The following is a 21,177-nucleotide window of genomic DNA, read 5'->3' on the forward strand; positions in this document are numbered from 1 at the left end:
CAGTATATGGCTTCCTGCGAGTCAGAGACGTACTTATTTATTTCATATTTCATTTTTGGAGATGTTTTGATGTTTTACTTTTCTTTCTTCAGCTGGTGTTCTTTGTCTGTTCCTAATGTTTTAAATTAAGGGCAACTGAGGTAAATTCAACTTTAAGCAGTTCTGCAGAACACCTGGACAAGAGGAATTGCATGATCAATGAGACATACAGTGCAAAACAACATAAAAGGTGAATATTTCTGCCTTAATTTGAGGCAAAATCCTTTTTCAGACATTAATGGCAGCATTCAAGGAGACCATAAAAAAAGTCACCAAATGTGAAAAATAAACCTTAACTGCAAACATAAAAACTTTGTATATCTGGTGTGGATGCTCCTTTCTGCACTGGTTGTTCATTTTCCTGAAATCAGCACCTGTTGGGATCTAGTCAAGGACTCATGAACTGCAATACAGCTCACCCTGTGCAATACAGTAGTCTGACTCTTACAATGCAACTGATGCTCTCCTCACTCTCTTAGTCCTCAGCACTGTATTTCCAAACTGCCCATGCAAAAAAGAGTGGTATATTTGTTGGACACAACCTGCTAGGGGCTGAGCTATTCGGAACAATCAAATCCAGCTAATTTGCATCCTCACTTTTCCAGCTGTCCCGCTCTGCCTACACATTAGACTCAGAAGCCCTTACTGTGATGGGTGGCTACCGAAGCAAAGCAGAGCCAAAGAAGTCAATCACTGAAAAGCGCAGCCTTTGGTTTAGCTGTTTGGCCAAACAGTGCTTAAAAACCCAAGCCTGCTGGTGGACAAGACAAAGGAATTACTCACGCAGCTCAAATTACTGCACGCCCAGGGCAACAATGACCTGTGTGATCCTAGGCCTCCCGAAGCATTTCAGTATTAACATAGACATTTCCCTTCAGTTTCTTGTGCTGTGTGCTACTTTTCAAAAAATCAACTGGACAAATCACTGCAAAGCCACCAAAACTGTCTACCAGATGGCGGCCACTGATTAACTTGTCTTAACTTAAGCCAAAAAGGAAGAAAATGCGATGGGTGGAGCAGTAAAGACAAGCACAATCAACATCCGACCAAAGAGGGTTTCCTGTCACCTTGGGAACAACACTGATTGGCATTGTGGTTTCCTGTGTACAAGCTAAAACCAGTAGCAACTGGAGTAACAAGAATAAACGCAAGATAAGAGACCTGGGAATACAATAAAATTATTATAAAATTCCTGACTAAAGCTCACGGGATGGAAAAAGCAAAACCAAGTATAGGCATGAGCTGCATTCTGAATGCAGTGTTTCCCTGCATCTGAGAGGACTATGAAGTGACACCAGAATATTTTTTCTGAATAAATGTAGGCTAGTTTGTCCGAATTATTCCCTCCCAGAAATGAATGTTAAGTGCTTTGAAGAATTTTTAGCTCTTTGCAAGAGAAAAAATAAAAAGGAATGTGAGACAATTTGGAGTTGACTAGGTGTAGATGGAGCTAGGAGAGGCAATGTACCATCTACCCATGGTAACTCGAAGTAATTTGCAGGAGATGCTAGAGACACGGGGAAATGGATTGTGGGTGTATGTTTGGGGACTGGCACATAAGTTATTTGCATCTACTTATTTAGATCATTAACTCCCAGAGACTATTGCTTCAAAGAGCTCTAACTTCAACCAAAAAACCTTCTAAAGCAGCCAGGAGTCAAACAGTTAAAGCATGGTATTTAAAAGGTCTTTGTTAGGCTGTTGCCTGAGTTCACTTCCCCTTCAGAAACAGGACAATTCACATTCCTGCCCTTTTCCTACACTGCAGATAAGCAAGGAGGTCTACAATGAACTTGGCTGAACAGACATTTGTGTGATTCAGGGGTCCAGTGTCTGCAGAAAGCTTTCAGGGAGACCTTGCACTAACAGAAATGTTATACCACTGCAAGCTGGATGTAAAGCACATAGTTCTGTATCTAGTCATGAATTCATATCTTAAATGAGACCTTTTACCTCCCAACTACTGATCAGAAGATCCTCATACCTGGATCCCGTATCACATTCCCCACCACTCAGATTAGTTCTCTCAACAGTGCAGTGCAGAACTCCTGCCCTTACCCAGGCACACTGCAGCTTTCAGCTAGCTGGTATGGCCTCAGTGGTCCCTGGGGAAGAAGGACAGTGCTGAGCTGTGGGGAGACCCAAGCTGAAAGAAGGGTTACTAGAAGGCACACTGAGGACTGCTCCCATCATGTGAGCTGCAACACCAGATATACACTTCTTGGTGTGCGCATCACATCAACAAAAAACAATTAAGCAGTGCCAGGGAACAGTCCAAGGCACTGTTACTTTATAATCAATACTGTTGAATTTCAAGCCTTACCCTTGGCTTGCTTTTAGCCTTTGCCAACAAGATTGCTCCATGGCAATTAATTCCCTGGCATTGTTTGGGAATAAGCACATGCACCAACCATTCCTGGTAGGCAGTCAGCATCCAGGCCCCTCCCTTTTAGAGGTAAAGGGACTTTGGCAGCATAGTGACAACTAACCTCTTCTATTGGCCTCAGTGCTAGTAAATGCTTCTGGATGTATTGAATTTGTTAGTCCATCTTACACACCTGGACAGAATGTAGTTGAGAGGTCTGCTGAATTATTAGAGAAATGCTTTTCTTAGCTCCTTCTGTAACTTTCCCTTTACTCTCTTGAAATATCATGCACCAACAATAGCACATAGTTCTCTCACTGCTCTTTAGATTCAGGGCATCTTCTTGCTGCACCCTTTCAGATGGTCATGTGGGCCCAACAGCCTGTACCCAGCACAGGAGATCTGTGCAGCGTATTCAAAGCGCTCCAGTAAGCTGGTGGCAGAGACACAGGGCTGGAGTACAAGCATTCTACCTCCTACCTCAAACTCCCTTTGCTGGTCCCTGGTGCTTTCCAAATTCCTTCTAATAAGGGATCAGTGTAAAATCATTCTCCAGCTTTTACTTTTGTGTTGGCAGATAGCTGTGCTTTGAACAATTGCGCTGACATTTTCCTGAAAACAATCCTAGGATTTAAATTAAGAACACAGAAAGCATATTCAGCTCCACACAATAGGGTAAATTTATCCTCCAAATCTATGCAAACCTAGTATATTTTAGCCAGGAAATTCAATGTCCCTTCCTGTAAATATATTAAGTTCCCATGCTTGTGTCATAAACTACAAAAACTGGCATGTTTACAGTCCTTAGGCTGCAAGGTGCTACCATCTGTGTACTACTTTAAATGATTATTCACAATAGCGAGTTTTATATCAAGATAGCAGATCAGCAATGCCATAATTATATTTGCAGCACCAACAGAGCTCGGTGATATAAATATCAGAACAGAAACAGAGATAATTGTTGGAATTTTCCCTCATCTATTAGAGTAGAGATTTGGTTGAACACTGATACCCTGAGATGCAGGTGCCTATATAGGAATGAAACGAAGAATACATCAGGTTTTTTACTGTCTCCAACACATCTTACTAAGTTGAATTGTTTTGCATGCAGTGGCATTAATATAACTAATCATTTTAACATATTGCTTTTCTAACATCAGGATAATAAATATTACAGTTAGTACTTGACATCCATGGTATTTATCAGCTGGATGGCAATTGATAGGGAGCAAAAATTGTATATGTGGCTAGAAAAATAGTTCAGTTTGTGTGCCTATGCAGAATAACCACAAAGCATTCTGGAAGTAATGCCTCCATGGAAACTACACCAAAGAGCACAATAACACAATTTGATAGAACAAATTCCCAGCTACAAAAAAAGAACTATTTTTCAACATAGCCAGTGCCATAAGCTTTGTACTTTTGCCGGTGATGAACAAGAGCCTGCATGCCATGCTTGTCACAACAAAACATGCACCAGTGGAGGTGAGCCAAAGTTTCACAACTGCTACAACAGTTTCATTGCTAGGAAAATGTTGCCCATGCAACCCAACTTTCATTGTGCTCACAGCTTCTCTTCGGTGTCCATAAACATTGTGCAAAAGTCAAAGAATGTAAATGGCTGCAATTTTTTCCACATGGAGGAATTCTTTTCCATACCTCTGCATCATATGCACTCCCATGTCAGATGCCATTGTGTCAGATGGCCCCTATACTGCCATCTGTCACACGGCAACAACATGTAACAGAATGTTGGTGAGAAGGTTCAACCTCTACTGCTGTACCATCAAAATCCATCCACCTTTGATGTTGTGGGCCAACGTAATAAAACAGGAGGAATTACTTTTGGAGCAACCTTCGTACGAGAGGAGAACAACTATCAGTATTAACACAGGCATTTTCCTCCAAGTCCAAATTGTCCACAATTTCTCTGTATAGGTGTCAAATAGTAGATGTTTCTGAGGAAGGATGCCAAGGGAAGATAGAGAACAACCACTGTTCTCATTACCTTTATGCATGGACATGTATGAGTACCCGTTGATAATACATTCCTGATTTAAATCTTACCTTTTGGCAGACAGTTCCATAGACTAGTATGGGCAATCTGAGCACATTATTATTTATTTAAGTTATTTAAAACTTTACTGCTTTTCTGTCATTCTTATACCATAAGGAAGCAGACAGAAGTGACCATTTATTAGCTTTGCAAGACACATCATTTTAACCTATATTTCATCATACTTACAAGTAGCTATTCTTATTGTATGTCTATTGAGTATTTATTTGAACTGGACAAGAACTGTCAACTCATGGGCATCTTCCAGATGATAAGGGACATCTTACTGACTGCTTACAGCCTGTGCCATAGGCTTTTATAGTACTGCTCTGCTTTGTAGGGAGAAACAGCACCATGTACAGATCTCTCATAATCAAGGTTCAAGCCAAGATTTAGCGCTGTTTGTGGGACATCATAATTGGCATTGGTTTAGATGATTTTTCTTCTGCCCATTCTCTTTCTGATGTCTCTTGATTATCACTAGATGCCGCAAACTAGTCCTGCATGCCTCTAGCATCCAGACACGTGAGCGTGATGAGCTGTCCCTTATAGACAGAATCATTTCCTATCGAATTTGTAACAGATCAAGAAAACACTGCTGTGATCTTTCCCATTGATTATTTAGATTTAACAGACACAGTATTAGGTCTCTGTAGCCAGGAAGGGATACAAACGCTTTGGAATACTTTCCAAAGCACCGTTTGTGGTTTTTTAGTATACACAATAGAGCAGATATTTTCCACAGTCTCTTTTCTTCCATGTACTTTTGCATGCTAGATAATAACTAAATTATCTGAACAAAACAGAATGATGTACACTAGTTTGAAATACAGTTGTCCTAGTCAAAAATAATACCAGAACTAAAAAACAGCATCAGTGTCTGAGGAAAAAGTAAATACATCTGTAAAAAAAGTGAACACTGTGCTGGTGTGGTAACTTCTTTATATCCCCATCATGCTTGTGTTTTAACAACTCACTGCTTGTACTAGGAACTTTCAAAGCCTGACATGTCAAAAATATCACATCCCACATCACCAAACTCTGATTTTGGCTGGAACCATTCATCTCAACAAGAATTTTGGGCCACCCACCTGAATAAAATAAAGCCTTACTCTGCTGGGGGAAAAAAAATTATATATATATATATCTATATATATATATATACACACACATGTATATATATATATATACGTATGTATACATATATATATGTGCAATCAGATCTACAGCCAAAGCTGGACTAAAAAATACTTGCCAATCCACCACCAGCTATTTAGAATTTACTGAACTTTACCCAGTTTCTGAACCTGGGAGGGGGCAACCCTGGATGTAAGTACAGACTGGGGGATGAGAGGCTGCAGAGCAGTCCCTCAGAAATGGATAGAATCACAGAACGACAGAATGTGCCTTAGGTTGGAAGGAACGGTAAAGACCATCTGGTTCCAATGGTGACAGTGACAGGGCCAGAGGGGATGGCACGGGGGCGCATTAGGGGGTTAAGGTTCTTCACTGCAGAGCAATGGCACGGAACAGGCTCCCCAGAGCAGTGGGCACGGCCCCAAGCTGTCGGAGTTCAAGGAGTGTTTGAATACCGTTCTCAGACATAGAGCTGGGTTTGAGTTGGACTCAATGACCTTTGTGGGTCCCTTCCAACTTGGGATATTCTCAGCTCTGCAGGGAACTCAAAGCTGTATGCAGGCAGCGCAGCGCAGCGCAGCAGCCTCCCGCCCGCTCTAGATGTCGCTCTTCCCCCGGCCAAACCCAGCGCCTCTCCACCGCCCGGCCCGGTGTCTGACTCTCGGCAGCTTTGAGGCCCTGGCAGCCCCAGGACATGGTGATGGGCTGTGAATCTGGTTGAGAACCAGGTCCTAGCCGCTCAATAGCGTCCGAGAGCAAACCTACGGCACTGCTAGGCCCGTGCCGGGTTCTAGACATACGAAGCTATTGCAAGCCCGAGGAATTAGCTGCTTTTACAGCTGCATTAATCAAGGCACCAGGCACCAGAGTACGTGGCGCACAAAAATCAGCCGTGGCACCCTACATTTAATAATGCAAACGTTAAATAATATACTGGGAAAATGTTGTATAAATGAGTAAAAGAGCCTTTTCAGAGAGATATGCAGGGGAAAAAAAAAGTTCAAAGACTTAGCTCCAGTGTTCAGAAGCAAAATGCTTTTTAAGAAGCCGGGCAATCTCCCAAAAACATTTTGATAGGGCATGGACAGTTCTCGATTAACAGTTTGTCTGCATCTGCACCAGCTAATGTGATCCATATTAAAAATGGAAAGGTTCAGAGGGGCAGTTGTTGTGCTTCTTGAATGCATGGTAATAATTCTGCATGTAGAACTTGAGAGACAGGCAGTGTCTGGCCTTTCTGCCCCATCACTCAGACACAGCTGCCAGACTGCTTCTAGCTGGCTGGGCACTGCTCCCGACTCACTCCCGTGTGGCCAACAGTGCACTGATTCTCACTGAAGCGAGACAGTTTTCTCAGGTCTGGATTGTAAGAGTTGTTTTATAACCATGGGTCACACTTCAGAACTCAAAATGGGGACTTAGTCAGAAACTATGGCTTAGGACCTCTTGTGAAGTCACTTGGTCAAAGGAAATTCAGTGCTGACTTCATCAAAAAGTCCCCATACCCATATAAGTCTGTCAAGAGCTTGTCATGCTGGCAAAAAACAGTATCAGGGCTGATATCTCTACTGAATGGGGGCTCCCAAGCTGTAGCTATGATCTGGAGGGGATGCCCAGGATCAGCCCACAGTAATAGCTGCTTATTTCAGAGGACAATAATACAACCTATTTCCTGTAGTTTTCTCTCTCACATCCCACACTATGCGCTTTATATCTAGGATCTGGAATCCTACATATAAATGAGAGTTGAAATGAGAGCAAGCATCAAAACTGATTTGCTTCCTTCCCCCATTCCTTATTTTGTGATATGACTCCACTTTTTATGACAGATTTGCCTTTCAGCATCTTTTACTTGTGGAAAACTCAGTGTGGTTCATACAGCCATTGATAAAATCTGTCACTGAAATCCCACCGTTCCAAGTGAATCAGAATTACGGCTCAGCTCCGAGAGTCCTCAAAGGGAATGCTCCCCTTCGTCTGCCTTTCCATTCTGATTTTCCTGTCAAATTTGTGTGGTGTCTGTTCTTTCATTTATCTCCTGTGCTGGGGCAGAAGAGTTCAGTCGCACGGCTGCATGCTACATTAGTTATTCAGAGCACTGATGCTTTATGAAAGCGGCCCGCAGCCATGAGGCAAGAAATTATATAGGTTTCTAACAGAGGAGAGACAGATGTCAGTGTGCATTCTCCTGTTGGAAGAATAACTAGTTTCATAAAAGGAAAACTAGCCCAATATTTTAAAGGTAGAATGAGTTTTGTGCACAGTGTGTGGTGCACAAGTATTTCTAAGGAGCTGATCATAAGGGTTGCTTTCATTACTAATCACTTCTTTTTCTTTTTTGTAATGGCTGTAGACCTTACGCTGTACCCCTATCATGAGAGAAATCTGGATTTGAGAAGAAAAATGATCTTAAGGTGATAACAGAAATACTATGCAAGACCAGTAAGCATATTAAGTTGCAATATTTCTCCTTTCTAAGTTTCCCATGTATTAGGGATTCCTTAACAACATGAATGCCCTTTGCTGACAAAAGACAAGCAGCTGCTCTGCCCTCTGCCAGGATCTCCAGGATGAAAACAGGCAAAGTAAAGGGAAAAAGAAAAAAAAATGATTTGAGATAATTGTTGGAAAGGGGAAGAAACAAATTAACAAAAGGAGTTATAGTACTACAGTTAATCTCAGCTCAAACTTCTGGATCATTGCACATGTGAAAAGGAAACAAGGGAATACCCGTAAGATACTAACACATCAAAATCTCACATCTAAGATGTCTGCAAGATGACACCTCCAGTCCACAGTCAGAGGAGACATAGGCAATCATAGAATCCTAGAATCATAGAATGGCCTGGGTTGAAAAGAATCACAATGATCATCTGTTTTCAACATTTCAACCCCCCTGCTATGTGCAGGGTCACCAACCACCAGACCAGGCTGCACAGAGCCACATCCAGCCTGGCCTTGAATGCCTCCAGAGATGGGGCATCCACAACCTCCTTGGGCAACCTGTTCCAGTGCGTCACCACCTTCTGTGTGAAAAACTTCCTCCCAGAATCAAACAACAGAAATAGTATAAAAAAAAACAGAATAAATTCTGAATGTGCTGGGCACCATCCTACCTTTCCTGGAGCCCCACAGATTTCATTCTGAAAGGAGATGGACTGGCACACGGGGGAGGTTTGAGCTCAGGAACACATTGGCCTTGAGGGTCCACTACCACATTGACAACCTTTGGAGCCTGTTCAGGCTGGACCATGCTGTTGGTAGTCTTATATTCAGATCGAGATGTCTGAAGGTGAAGTGGTGAGAGGTGGATCTCTTGCTTCTTTTCCTTCTCTTGTCTCAGCGACAACTGGATCTTCTCCTTTAATCTATACAGAACCTATTGGAACAGAGAGGAGAACCCAATCCTGATTCACTGGTAAACAAGGTAAGGGAGAAACCACAAATACAATAAGATTGCTAAATGTGGCTTTTATTTCTAGAAAGTAAACCACAACTTATGTTGCATGGCATTTCTCACAGCAGGATAAATATTTTCATTACATAAACCACAGAGCGTACACGTGGGCGGCAGAGATTTTAACAGTTCTTGTTGTGAGCCAGTAATTATTTGTAATACCAGCAGTTGTATTATTACACAGACAAATAACATAGAATGGAAAATAGTCACAAAAATCTGTATGAAGAAGGAAACATGATTAATAAAGTAACTGTAGAAAAATGTATAAGCATTTTAGCAAGAGACAATGACACAGAATAAAACAAATGCTTATAGTTGAGCAGGGTAATTTTACCAGGCCACTTTTATAAGGGTAGGATGCTGCTGCCCCAAAATACTCCCTGTTTCTCAATATCCTTATGGAAACATTACCTATTCTGTAATAAATCTGAACAGACACATAGTTTATGACGCTGTTTAGGGATTTGTGACTATTCAGAAACATGTTTTACAATTACCAAGACACTGACATCTCACAGTGTATATGTGCAGCAAAAGCTTTTCAGAAACTTGTACTGATCTTCTTCCATTGAGCTCCATGCTGATATTCTCAGACAGAGGCTTGGCAAGGGCTGACAGATAGCAAGTGCTCAGTTCTGTTATTCCGAAGGAGCCTATGTTGCACTGATGTAACAGTCCTCATCTCATGAGGGGAACATCAAAAATATGGTTTGAGTTACGGCTGTTCCACTTGCAAAATGCTCCCAAGAGCCAAGAGCCATGAAACTTCAGACAATTACCAGTGCATCTTTTGTGACAGTCACACTACCATAAGTATTGTGTGTGGAAATGGGTGAAGGATGCTCACAGCTCTCTGAAGGTGCCTGCACATACCCATATACTTACTACTCTGCTTGCAAAGCCATAAAAACTGAGTCTTAACCAAAGCAATTTTTCTGCTGCGTTTTTTGATGCCTGTTTCCCTGCTATCACTGCATGGAGATCTATCACTCCAAAGCTTTTCAGTGAAGAGTGGATATATCTGACAAGTTTGTTTTTTCAAGGATTAGTGTTAGAGGTTTAGCTGGGAACTGACCTAATGTCATTAGCAATACACCCATTAAACAAGACTTAGCCGCATAAACCATCTGTTCGTTCTGAAATGTTCAGAATTAAATGGCACAGATAAACTCTCTTAGCCACAGTTTTGCAGAAAAACAGCCCTGCTATGAAGCAGGGACACAGGTATCAGGGATTTGAAACATTTTAACCCTTCACCCCAGTGATCACTTTGGCCTCATTTATTTCTGAAAACCACAAACACAGATAAGGCAGTCACTGTTATGACAGTGCTAACCATACCTTCTTGTCTCTGATGTGCTTAAACACAGAATCACAGAATCACCTGGGTTGGAAGGGACCTCAAGGATCATGTAGTTCCAACCCCCCTGCCTAGCAGGGCCACCAAACATCCACATTTAGATCAGGTTGCCCAGGACCCCGTCCAACCTGGCCTTATACACGTCCAAGGACGGGGCATCCACAACCTCCCTGGGCAGCCCGTTCCAGGGCCCTTTTGAAGAGTTTACTCCCCTCCTGGGTGTAGGTTCCCTTCAGGTATTGATAGGCTGCAATGAGGTCACCCCGCAGCCTTCTCTTCTCCAGGCTGAACAAGCCCAACTCCCTCAGCCTGTCCTCATAGGGGAGGTGCTCCAGCCCCCTGATCATCTTAGTCGCCCTCCTCTGGACCCTTTCCAAAATCTCAATGTCTTTCTTGTACTGAGGGCTCCACACCTGGACACAGTATTCCAGATGGGGCCTCACAAGAGCCGAGTAGAGAGGGACAATCACCTCCCTGTCCCTGCTGACCACCCCTCTCCAGGGATAATTTCTTGGAGATCCCAAGAAATTATGGGGCTGGGTTCCAAAACTGTACTATTATTAGCTCCTAAACTTTTTAATTACAAGATTCTAGGGGGAAAAAAAAGAAAAAAAGGCAGCCAATACTTGCAGAAGTTGAAAAAAAGCTGAAGAACTTTTGTGATCCTCAGTGGTGTGATCCAGTCAGTTTTTAAATGAATTCCAGATAAAAGTAAGAAAAAAATGACAATGGCCAAAAAGGCAGCAGTCAATCAAGTTACCAAGCTCTGAAAAGTAAACTAGGTTGTGTTATTTCAAATCACTTTAATCATATCTGTCAGTATGGGTGGAAATGGATATGAAGGCCTTAACTAGAAGAACTGATGTTGTACTGATACCTCAGAAGACTTATTATGTAGACAATAAAGAAGCATGGAGCAACATGAGGTACCATTTTCCAGGACACGCGCAGGGGGTCAACTTTTCATTTTTCATGTATTAGATCTAGGGATCAAAGTCAACTTCAGTGGGAAATTAACTCTTTTTTTTCTTTGTCCTCTGACTCAGGGTATGCAGAAGAATGATGGGGTGCTGACACCATGATAATCACTCTTCATTTCTGCTCAGTGTTCTACAAAGGAAAGCTGGTGTGATAGCTTGGCCAGTACCTCCAAGCTACCCATTTAAACTGCCAGTAGAACTCCATTTTTCATCTTCAGAGAGAAATGGGAAATCACAAAGAGAGAAGTAGGTCTCTGGGATGAAGTTCTTGGCAACTGTTATATGGAACAGCAATACAAAAACTCATCTGCCTAGAGATACTTAGGGTACCCAGGATAGAATAGCAAAATCTCACCAAAACCAAGGAAATTAAGATGGTTCACTCTAATTAAAAGTGTTCTCTAACGAGTGCTTATCAACATGCGCATGTGGCTGTGTGCACATCTCTGCATGAGCCAGGCTGATGTGTGTATGAATGCAAGAAGAAAGCCAACCAAAAAAATCCCCTTCAGCTCTGGGGAAAGGCTGAAATAAAGCATTAGTCATGTTGTATAATGTATTATTACTGCAAGGTATTTGAATATCTTGATTTGAATGCACTGTAAAAGGTTTTATAGATACAGAATAAAAGAATTCAGGCAATCCAGAACTAGTTTATACACAAAAATGCTGTTTTTGAGTCAGTTTAGACAGTATTGCGGTATGATCAAACTACGTATCTTTAAACTGGTAAAAAAAAATGTTGGAGTTGGTGGATTGATATTAGTTAGATGTAGATATCCTGTACTTTAATTGCTTTCAAAAGGCCTGAACCAGTTTATAAATCCTGAAACTTGTGACCTTATACACAAATGAAAAAATGGATATTGAAATGTTGGTCTTTTTTTGTTATTCAGTGCTCTTTTTGAAGGAACTCCAAAATACAATCACAAAGTTGAAAAATATTCCTAATTTAAGTAACAATCTCCCCAGAGCATCAAATAACCATTCATAATTTATAAGACACTGGAGCCAGTAATAAAAATTTAGACTCCCACATTTGTTGACAAGACAAAATTCATATCTTTCAATATTTTAAATGAAAAAATAACCCTGCTTTCTGGTTTTTTTTTTTTTTTTGAAGTGAAAAGAACCACGTCATTTAGAAAACCACTTTATAACAACTAAAGCATTTCATAAATTGAAAATGATACTTCCAGACCATTGAAAACAGCTATATATAGAGTTCATATTAAAAAGAGAAAAGGAAAAACAAACAAACAAAAAGATATGCACTCACACTTGTTTATCAAAACAGGAAAAATTAGTAAGAAAGAGTAATAGCTAACAATTTAATCAACTGCCAAGTATTGCACTGTTTAGTGATAGTTCAGTTATTTCTCTGTGTAAAGCAAAAAAATTGAGTCCTATTTTACACATAGGAGCACTGTAGCTGTTATTCCTACTTAATATTTTGCTGAGTGTGGTTTACAAATGATACACAATGTTCCCAGCAGAAGCAAGCCGGTGTTCCCACTGCTGAGGGGAGCAGGAGCTGAGTGTTGGTCTTCATGTCTAATGCATTCCTTCCTACCCCATACTTTAAAGGATGCTTCCAAGTCACTGGCACACACAGCTAAGCTTTCTGCTTTTGGACCTTTTGCATTTTGCATTCTGTTTCTCCGAAGTAAAAATCTGAAGTAAAAGTACTTACTTCTAGAGTTACCTTGCTATCTTGGAGTGAGATGGCATAGAAATGAAATGACTGGGAAGTAGGAGTTGTGAAAAAGAATAATTTTCTTGAGAGACTGTAAGTTTGAATAAGATTTTGTTATAAATTTGAACATTTAAATCTTCAGACAAAATGTTCTTTCCATCCTAAGGTTATGAGTAGGAAATCTGCCTAGATTAAATTAAACATTAAATGTGTTTGCAAGCAAGAGAACTGAAGACTCCAACGTACTATGAATTCATAAATGATGAGAATTTTCTCAGGATTCAGTAAACTCATATATTTATGCACCATGGGAGACATGCAGTGTGTGAAATGTAACACAGGAGAAATGCAGAATGCCATGGGAAAGTGGATGGTGGTCAAGCTTTGTTCCTGGTCTGCATGACATTTGCACACTTCACATTCAGCACTGTAACCAGAAACATGGCCACTGAACTCACAATGAAGTGTCTACGTTGTTCAAGAACACTATCATTACTTTGTGTACTTATCTATCACTTCAGTTTAGAACATGTATATTCAATATATGAGCGTAGACAAGCACTTCCTCTCTTTCTAACAAATGATTACCAGTAGCTTATGATCGTGGCATTTTTTTTTATTATCCATTAACTGAAACAGTAGGCTAACATAGCTTCAATGATCTGGGACCTTAGTAAGGAGGCTGAGAAGTCATCATTCACATCACTCCAGAGTTACTCTGCAGGCTTAGAGACTGTGATTTACTTCTTCAACTTTCTTCTACATATATTCTGCAGCTGGACTAAAAACATTTCAAGAAATGTATTTCTTCAAACTTTGGCTTCACAGCGTGATGAGAGCTTAGTTTTTAACAGCTCTGAAGAAACATGTCTCATATAAAGAATGTGACTCTATCCTTCACACTGAGAAAAGTATGAAGCAAAGAACAGCAAAAAAAAAAAAAAAAAAAGAAAAAAAAGGTAAAAAAAGTAAAACTTACCATTAAACAAGTTACTAGAATGACAAAGATGCTGAGAAATATGACAACTGCGTAAAATCCTTCTTTGCTCCAGATTTTGTCTGCTTCCCGCTGGCCTTGCAAAACATTTTTCTTTTTTAAGAAGTAAAAAAGAAAGAGGAAGAGAGAAAAAAAAAATTATGCAGTAGCACAGGCAGATGAAATAGCACTCGTCAGGCACCAAACCCCATCTCCAGCAGCCACAATTCACGTTCCCAAGCCAATGACACTCTGAGCCTCTGCCCCAGCTCAGCACCCTGCCTGTTTGTGGCCCTGGTGCCACGTCAGATGACCTGAGATCTCCTCTGTGACTGCTGCTCCCACACCAGCAAAGCCTTGCTTTGAAGCTTAAGCAAATGAAGCTGGTGCTCTTCCTTGGAAACTACCTGGCTGACCAGGGGAAAGGGCAGTGCTTCGGCGTGGGCTGAGGAAACAACTCATGCTGCCCTTTTCTCCCACTGCTTATCTCCTGCCCCACCGCCCACATGCCAGCCTCTGACCTGTTTGCACTTTACACAGTGACAGCAGGTGACTCGCTGCTTGCCCAGGAGCCCAGGTGCCCTGCTGCTGCCACCTTTACAACTGACACCTGCACGGATGTTACACGCACAGCAAAACTCCCATTACGCTGAAAGTACTTTCAGAATTCTACTAGCAGTAATTCTCAATGTGCTTCCAGTAATCTTGTTATCTCTGGGTTCCTGCTGATCCTACACTTCTGTGCACACTCAAATTTGCAGAACTCCTGGGAAACTCATGGAGGTTATGAAACAATCATAATTGCAAAAACATGTATTTTTGGCTTTACTGTAGTGAGGTGAGCTGTTAGAGAATCAGAATTTCACTACATTTCTAAATATATATGGTAGCAGAAACAGGGTACATACACTCCAGCCTAACTGCAACATGTTATTTACAAGAAAGTATGCTCTCTTGCAAGAACTGGAACCTTCTGCTGCTTGGACCCTTGACAGAAGATAAGAAGACATTGCTCTCCTCACCACCGTTCATTTTCTTTCCACTTCTTTAACTGCACATTCAGTACAGTACTGAGGGAAGCACACATATCTTAAGTTCTGTTTCCACTTGGCACGTTCAAGATCTCTGTCTTTTCCCTTCACTGAAATTCATAGAATGGCTTGTGTTGGAAGGGACTTTAAAGAGTACCAAGCTCCAATACCCTGCTGTGGGAGAGCTGCCACCCACTGGATTAGGCTGCCCATGGCCCTATTCAACCTGGCCTTGAAATCCACTAATGGCTTTAATTACAGTTCTTGTTAACGAATGGGCTGCCTTCTCATGCCACTGCTAGTCTTCCTTCCTCCTAGGGACACTGTGCTGGGGCTGAGAGTTGCCCTGTTTCCACACAGCAAAGAATTTGTTCAGGGATGAGTGACTGTTTGCTGGACCTGCACTACTGCAGGGACCCCCCAGGACTTAGGGCAGACTGTTCACTCGTTTGGACATCATCGTATCAAGCAGGCTCCATGTGTCCACAAGTCACCCAAAGTTAGAGAGCCCTGATGCAACCAAACTCATCTAGTAAGGACTGCTGTGGAGGAGGATAGCACGTCCTAGGGGAGAGGGAAGGCAAACAAATACCAGGCTGAATGCTGCACATTCTCCTTTCAGTGCAGATTTTGGCCTCCCTGCTCTAAAAACAGGCAAGACAATGCTAATGCAAGATAATTCACAGATCACACTATCACGAAATGCAAGTGCACAGAGAAGTGTCATATAGCATGGTAAATTCACAGAGAATTGCTTGCTAAAAATAAAAATGCATATGTATAACCAGAACTTGGCTGCTTTCAGCGTAAGTAAGAGTTTTCCTTGAAAGTTACCTCACTGGGGACCAGCATGGAAATCCTTTACCTGCTAAAGTACAGAAATAGACCTGTAAAGACTAAAAGATTTCAATTAACCAAAATTCATTAGTGTTACTGAACTTTTTAGTGTATTTATATTTTATTTAATGTACTTAACTAAAACTAAATGAATTACCTCCATTATGTCTGTCTACTGGTACAAGTATTCAGAAGTACTTAGTATATGCTTTTCCCAGATTTGTCTTTTGAAAAGTAAATCTCAAAGAATATCAACAAATGCTGTAAAAAAAAAAAAAAAAAAAAGAGTGAAAAACAAGTGTGCTATGGCTTTCACAGGTCCAGCACACCACTTTGAAACAACAAAGCAGTCCCTTCACCCAAGGAAGGAAATCTCTCCCCCTGGTCTAACTGAGCAACATTCAGGACAGCAGAATCCTTCCTTCAGCTGCTCCCCAGTGACAGAAGAGGCTGTGACCTCCAACAACTGAGTCGTTTCACTTCCATGATAAGAAATTGCTCACTGAAATGTCAGCACTGCTAAGTCAGAACTTTGCTCTTGGGTCTGAGAGATCTGATAAGAAAGACAGCAGTTGCCACACGCACTGCAAATTGCTAACACCCAGGAAACCAGCTCACAGGACAATCAAATGCTGAGAGAAAAGCAAAAGAGAAGATAGGAAGAAAAGCTCAAGCTGAGCAGCAAAAAGGCACAACTAGTAAAGGTGTGAGGAGTACAAGAGCATGGGGCTGGCCAGGGAGCACCTGTAGCACAGGTCCCAGAACAAGCCTGGCCACAGGGAGGGGACACCATGTTCATTATCATGTCCATCATCCTTAGTATCTGACTCCATTCTGTAAGCAGTCTCCTTAGTCAGGTGAGTGATTTAGGCAAAATTAGCCTGGTTCATATAAATAGTTTTAATTCAACATCATTTAAGATGGGAAAAAAAAAAATCACATTTTGTATTCTACAGAGTCCCATGCTATTGTCAACCTCACTGAAAAGTACCTGCACAGGTGACTGCTTTGCTCTAAAGTGGAAAAATGTGTGTTTAAAAAAAAAAAAAGACTTTTTATGGACTTAAAAACCCCTAACATTATATATCTACTCACCCTTCTGGTCTTGCTACAGAAACCTAGCAGGTCATTTTTACAAACAAGTGAAATGGGCAGCCAGCAAGAGAGACACCAACCTGAAGCAAGCACTGTAAAATCAGGAACTGAAAGATCCTGTCAAGATTTCAGGAGCTGCCAAGAAAGTTAATCCTTCTCTGGAAAAAAAGGTGAATGCTTAACTTGTATCATTTAACCTCAACTACTTCCTTAGGCCGAAACACTAATGAAAACATGGCACATCACAGTTCAGACCTCAGAGGAAAGCTCCCATAGAGCTGGGGATCAAATTTAAGATCATAAAGAGTTCACTGAAGTTCATACTGGGTTGCTTTGATTTTTCTGCTATTCTAACTGTGTTAGCAAAAGAATATTTAGGAAAGACTGCTGAAAAATCACTTCCCCACAGAGACCTAATTGAACTCTTAACATCCCCTATGACAAAGCTTCCTCAAACACTCTAACTATGCTGTGCTAAGCTACTGCCAAGGTCACCTTTCAGTTTCGTGATGGTTCTCTCCATTCTGGCATTCAGCCCTTACACGTGTGTGTGATGAAGTGTTGTGATTTCATGGAGAAGCTGTCAGCCTGCAGGGCTCTCCTTTGTGTGCCAGTCAGCTCACTGACTTATGGCTTCTGTAACGCTTTAAGTGCACGACTGCTTCCTTTGATTTCTTCTCTAGCAGAAGTTAATATCACACACTTCAAAGGCAAACAATAGAAGCTTATGCAAGGCTGCTGTAATTGTACATTTTGGGATTGCATGATTTTGGAACATACTCTTTCACGGAGATTTCTCCTTAGTCTACAACTCCCAGCTAACAGTTTGTTTATCTCAGATAACACAGTAAAACTTACTTTACTGACCATAACTTCAGATATTCCTTTATCCAAAACTACTTCAAAGTCCTCTTCTATTCTACTAAGCTCTGAAATTCATTAGTATTTTCTTTTTATTCTCTCACCAGGCATTGGGATTCTCAGAATGTAATGGCATAGACTGCACAGGTGATTGAATTTAGTCCCATCAAGAAGCACCACTTCAACAGCTACTTGTTTTTGGGAAGTCTGTTCACTGCCCTATGACACCACAGATCAGAATACAGCCCTAAATTCCACTTCAGACACAAACTTTTAGACCATAATAAAAGAACAAATGCCACAACTACAATAGGCCATTGGAAAAGAAAGGACATATGAAAAAATCTATTGGCTTGGATCTCTGAAATGGCAATGACTCGACTGTATTAAACTTTCATGTTCCCACAGGTACACTTTTCCATTCTACAGCAGGCAGCAAAGGACTCCAAGTGGTTCCTACAGCAAAAACATACAGGAAATCTGCTCTTCCAACAACTGCATAATAAGAAACTATGATATGAATTTTGAGAAAAGTGATGTAATTGAAAATAAATCCATCAATGATTAATGCATCAGTAGATGTGAATTTGCTAATTACTACCAGAACAAATGGAAACACAGTTCCAGATACCTACATCCACTGAGAATTTTGCTATTCATGGTATCACCATAAGCTGAGACTTTAGGAAAGAGCTTTAGTTCTCCACCCCAGTTTTCCTACCACATCTTAGTAAAGTTTCTTCTTTCCACCATCACTGGCTCAGTGCAACTAGGAGTTCTAGTACTAAGCTCGGTTAGAAAGTGACAACCAGACAAACTCAAGAGAGGTACCTCTGAGATAGGCTGAGTTGCCTGCTGAAGGTATCTTTTCAATTCTGGTTACTGCAGAGAGAGCTGGTAGCCTTTCAAATCTTACGTAGCTAATAATGAAAAAGGCAACTAATACTGGAGAAGAATTCCAGTTTTAACACCTCCGAGCCGCCATCTAGAAAGAGGAGATCATGCTTCCTTTCTTCACAAATCCTTCCTTTCTGCTAATATATATGTAATACTGGTTGGGAAGAATTCAGAAATGTTAATGGAAGATATGATTCATTCACTCATGATTTAGTTAGGGCTGATAGCTGAGTGAAAAATAAATGGTTAGTAGTTGAGCTGAGTAGTTGATAGTTGATTATTTGCCTTTAAGCTGCTGCTCTCTGTTGAGTCTTACACATGCAAACAGATTATCAAGATTGAAAAGGAATAATAGTGTAAATAACAGCACAAAACTGCAAGATTTTTGCAGGAACAGGGTTTTAGTATAATCTGTATAATCTGCATGCAACTGAAATATCAAAATGATCTTTTGTTTCTCCAGCAGTATTAGAAAGAGAGAAGGAGGTAGAGTCTGCACAACTTTCATTCTAATCATTCTTTTCTATAAGATAATCTCTGGTTTTCTACACTTTCTTTCAGAGATAAATTGCAAATACCTGAGCAGCCCAGACTACTGTCTAACACAGATGGGATTTTGATTTCAGCACTGTTTTTTCCCCAGTATCTTTTCATAACTCGATGACATTTCTCCATTCATCTATTATTCATGTATGTTCTTCTCCCACATCTACCTGAAGTGTTATTTGTAACTTAAGCACTTGGAACTGATAATTGCATTTATCACAACCGTCACTGTCGTATGTTTCAGTAGTAAAGGATATTGTAACCTAAAGTGAGCCTAGTCTAGGTTGCAAGTGGGCAATAAAAAGGCCCGATTTGACTTTTGGACAACATCACTTGGCTGTGTTTATTTCATTAGAACAGCTAAAACCTGTGAATTGTCACATTTTCATAGCGGCAGATTGCTATAGGTCATGTAAAATTGTACTGAACTGACACTGGTTTTATGTTGTCTTTTTATACTGAAAACATCTTCTAGATTCTTAAACACGGTTAGAACCCCTAAAATGAGCACAATCATTTCCAATCAGCAGAAAAACAGGTGAATATAACAGCTCAGCACTGGCTCAAGTATAGGTTTAGATTCAGAAAAACATGAGCTCACAGAATCACAAGGTTTGGAAGGGACCTCAAGAGATCATCAAGTCTAACTCCCCTGATAAAGCAGGTACCCTACAATAGGTTGCACAGGTAGGCATTCAGCCAGGTCTTGAATATCTCCATAGAAGGAGATTCCACAACCTTTCTTGGCAACCTGTTCCAGTGCTCTGTCACCCTTACCATACAGAATTTCTTCTTCATGTTAGTATGGAACTTCCTATTCTCAAGTTTCAGGCCATTACTCCTTGACCTATCACACACAACACCAAGAAGAGCATCCATTTGTCTCCCACCTCCCTTTAGATATTTATAAACACCCTTTCTTTTCCTTTACCCTTTCTTTTCCCCAGGCTGAATAGCCTTTACTCACAGGGGAGATTTCTGTGGCCCTCCACTGGATTTCTTCTAGGAGATCCCTATCTTTTTTGAATTGGGGAATCCAGAACTGGATGCAGTAGTCTAAATGTGGCCTCACCAGGGCAGAGTAGAGAGGCAGGATAACCTCTGACCTGCTGGCCACACTCTTTTTAATGCTCCCCAGGATACCATTGGCCTTCTCGGCCACAAGGGCACGGTGCTGGCTCATGGCCAACCTGTTGTTCAGCAGGACCCCCAAGTCCTTCTCCAGAGAGCTCCTCTCCAGCAGGTCATTCCCTAACCTGTAATGATACATGCAGTTATTTCTCCCCAGAGGAATACTCTGCAAATATAACTCTTAGTTGTAGAGAGAAACAGTTCATCAGAACTTTTCCTTTTTCTGGACCTCGATTCCAATGCTTAAAGAGCCCTAAAAAGCTACTTTAAAATAACTCAGCAGGGCTAGCTGTGTAATTCCTGTACAGCAGTAATGCCATCTTAGCTGATACATTCCCAGCCTCATTCATGAGAACCTCAGCCTAAGAACTGCTGTGGCTCTAAGATCTGCCAAATTTGTAATAAACTACAGGTCAGACACGTGATAACCAACCTCAGGGGAGACCTCCGTTATTCCAAACTGTGATAAACTCTGATGCAAAATGTTGATATTAAGTGAACGCAGAACTTCTTCAGATGGGAGTGCATCAGAAATTCCTGGCTTTCTGTTCAAGGGAGACACAAACAGTTCCACGCAGTTCTTCTTGCCCTAGAAAAATAATAATGATAATAATCATTAGTATAATAAAAGCAATAAAAAGGAGAATCATAGGAAGGGTCTGAGACTAGATAATCTCTTCTGCCTACAGATTTTAACTATATCTCCAGAA

The 21,177-nt window shown here is 41.0% G+C and overlaps 1 protein-coding gene across 1 annotated transcript in view; it reads right to left on the reverse strand.

The window, feature by feature from the left end:
* The window catches only part of PTPRR (protein tyrosine phosphatase receptor type R), a 145,040-nt gene that overhangs the window by 46,973 nt on the left and 76,890 nt on the right, over nucleotides 1-21,177 (reverse strand). Inside the window, exons 4-6 of the mRNA XM_048941154.1 lie at nucleotides 20,901-21,056; nucleotides 14,073-14,183; nucleotides 8,714-8,976 (exon numbers count right to left, since the gene is read on the reverse strand). Of these exons, the coding sequence (XP_048797111.1) occupies nucleotides 8,714-8,976; nucleotides 14,073-14,183; nucleotides 20,901-21,056 (530 nt within the window). The remainder of the gene's footprint in view (nucleotides 1-8,713; nucleotides 8,977-14,072; nucleotides 14,184-20,900; nucleotides 21,057-21,177) is intronic.

This window comes from Lagopus muta, chromosome 1, assembly GCF_023343835.1.
Source record: "Lagopus muta isolate bLagMut1 chromosome 1, bLagMut1 primary, whole genome shotgun sequence".
Classification (NCBI taxonomy): domain Eukaryota; kingdom Metazoa; phylum Chordata; class Aves; order Galliformes; family Phasianidae; genus Lagopus; species Lagopus muta.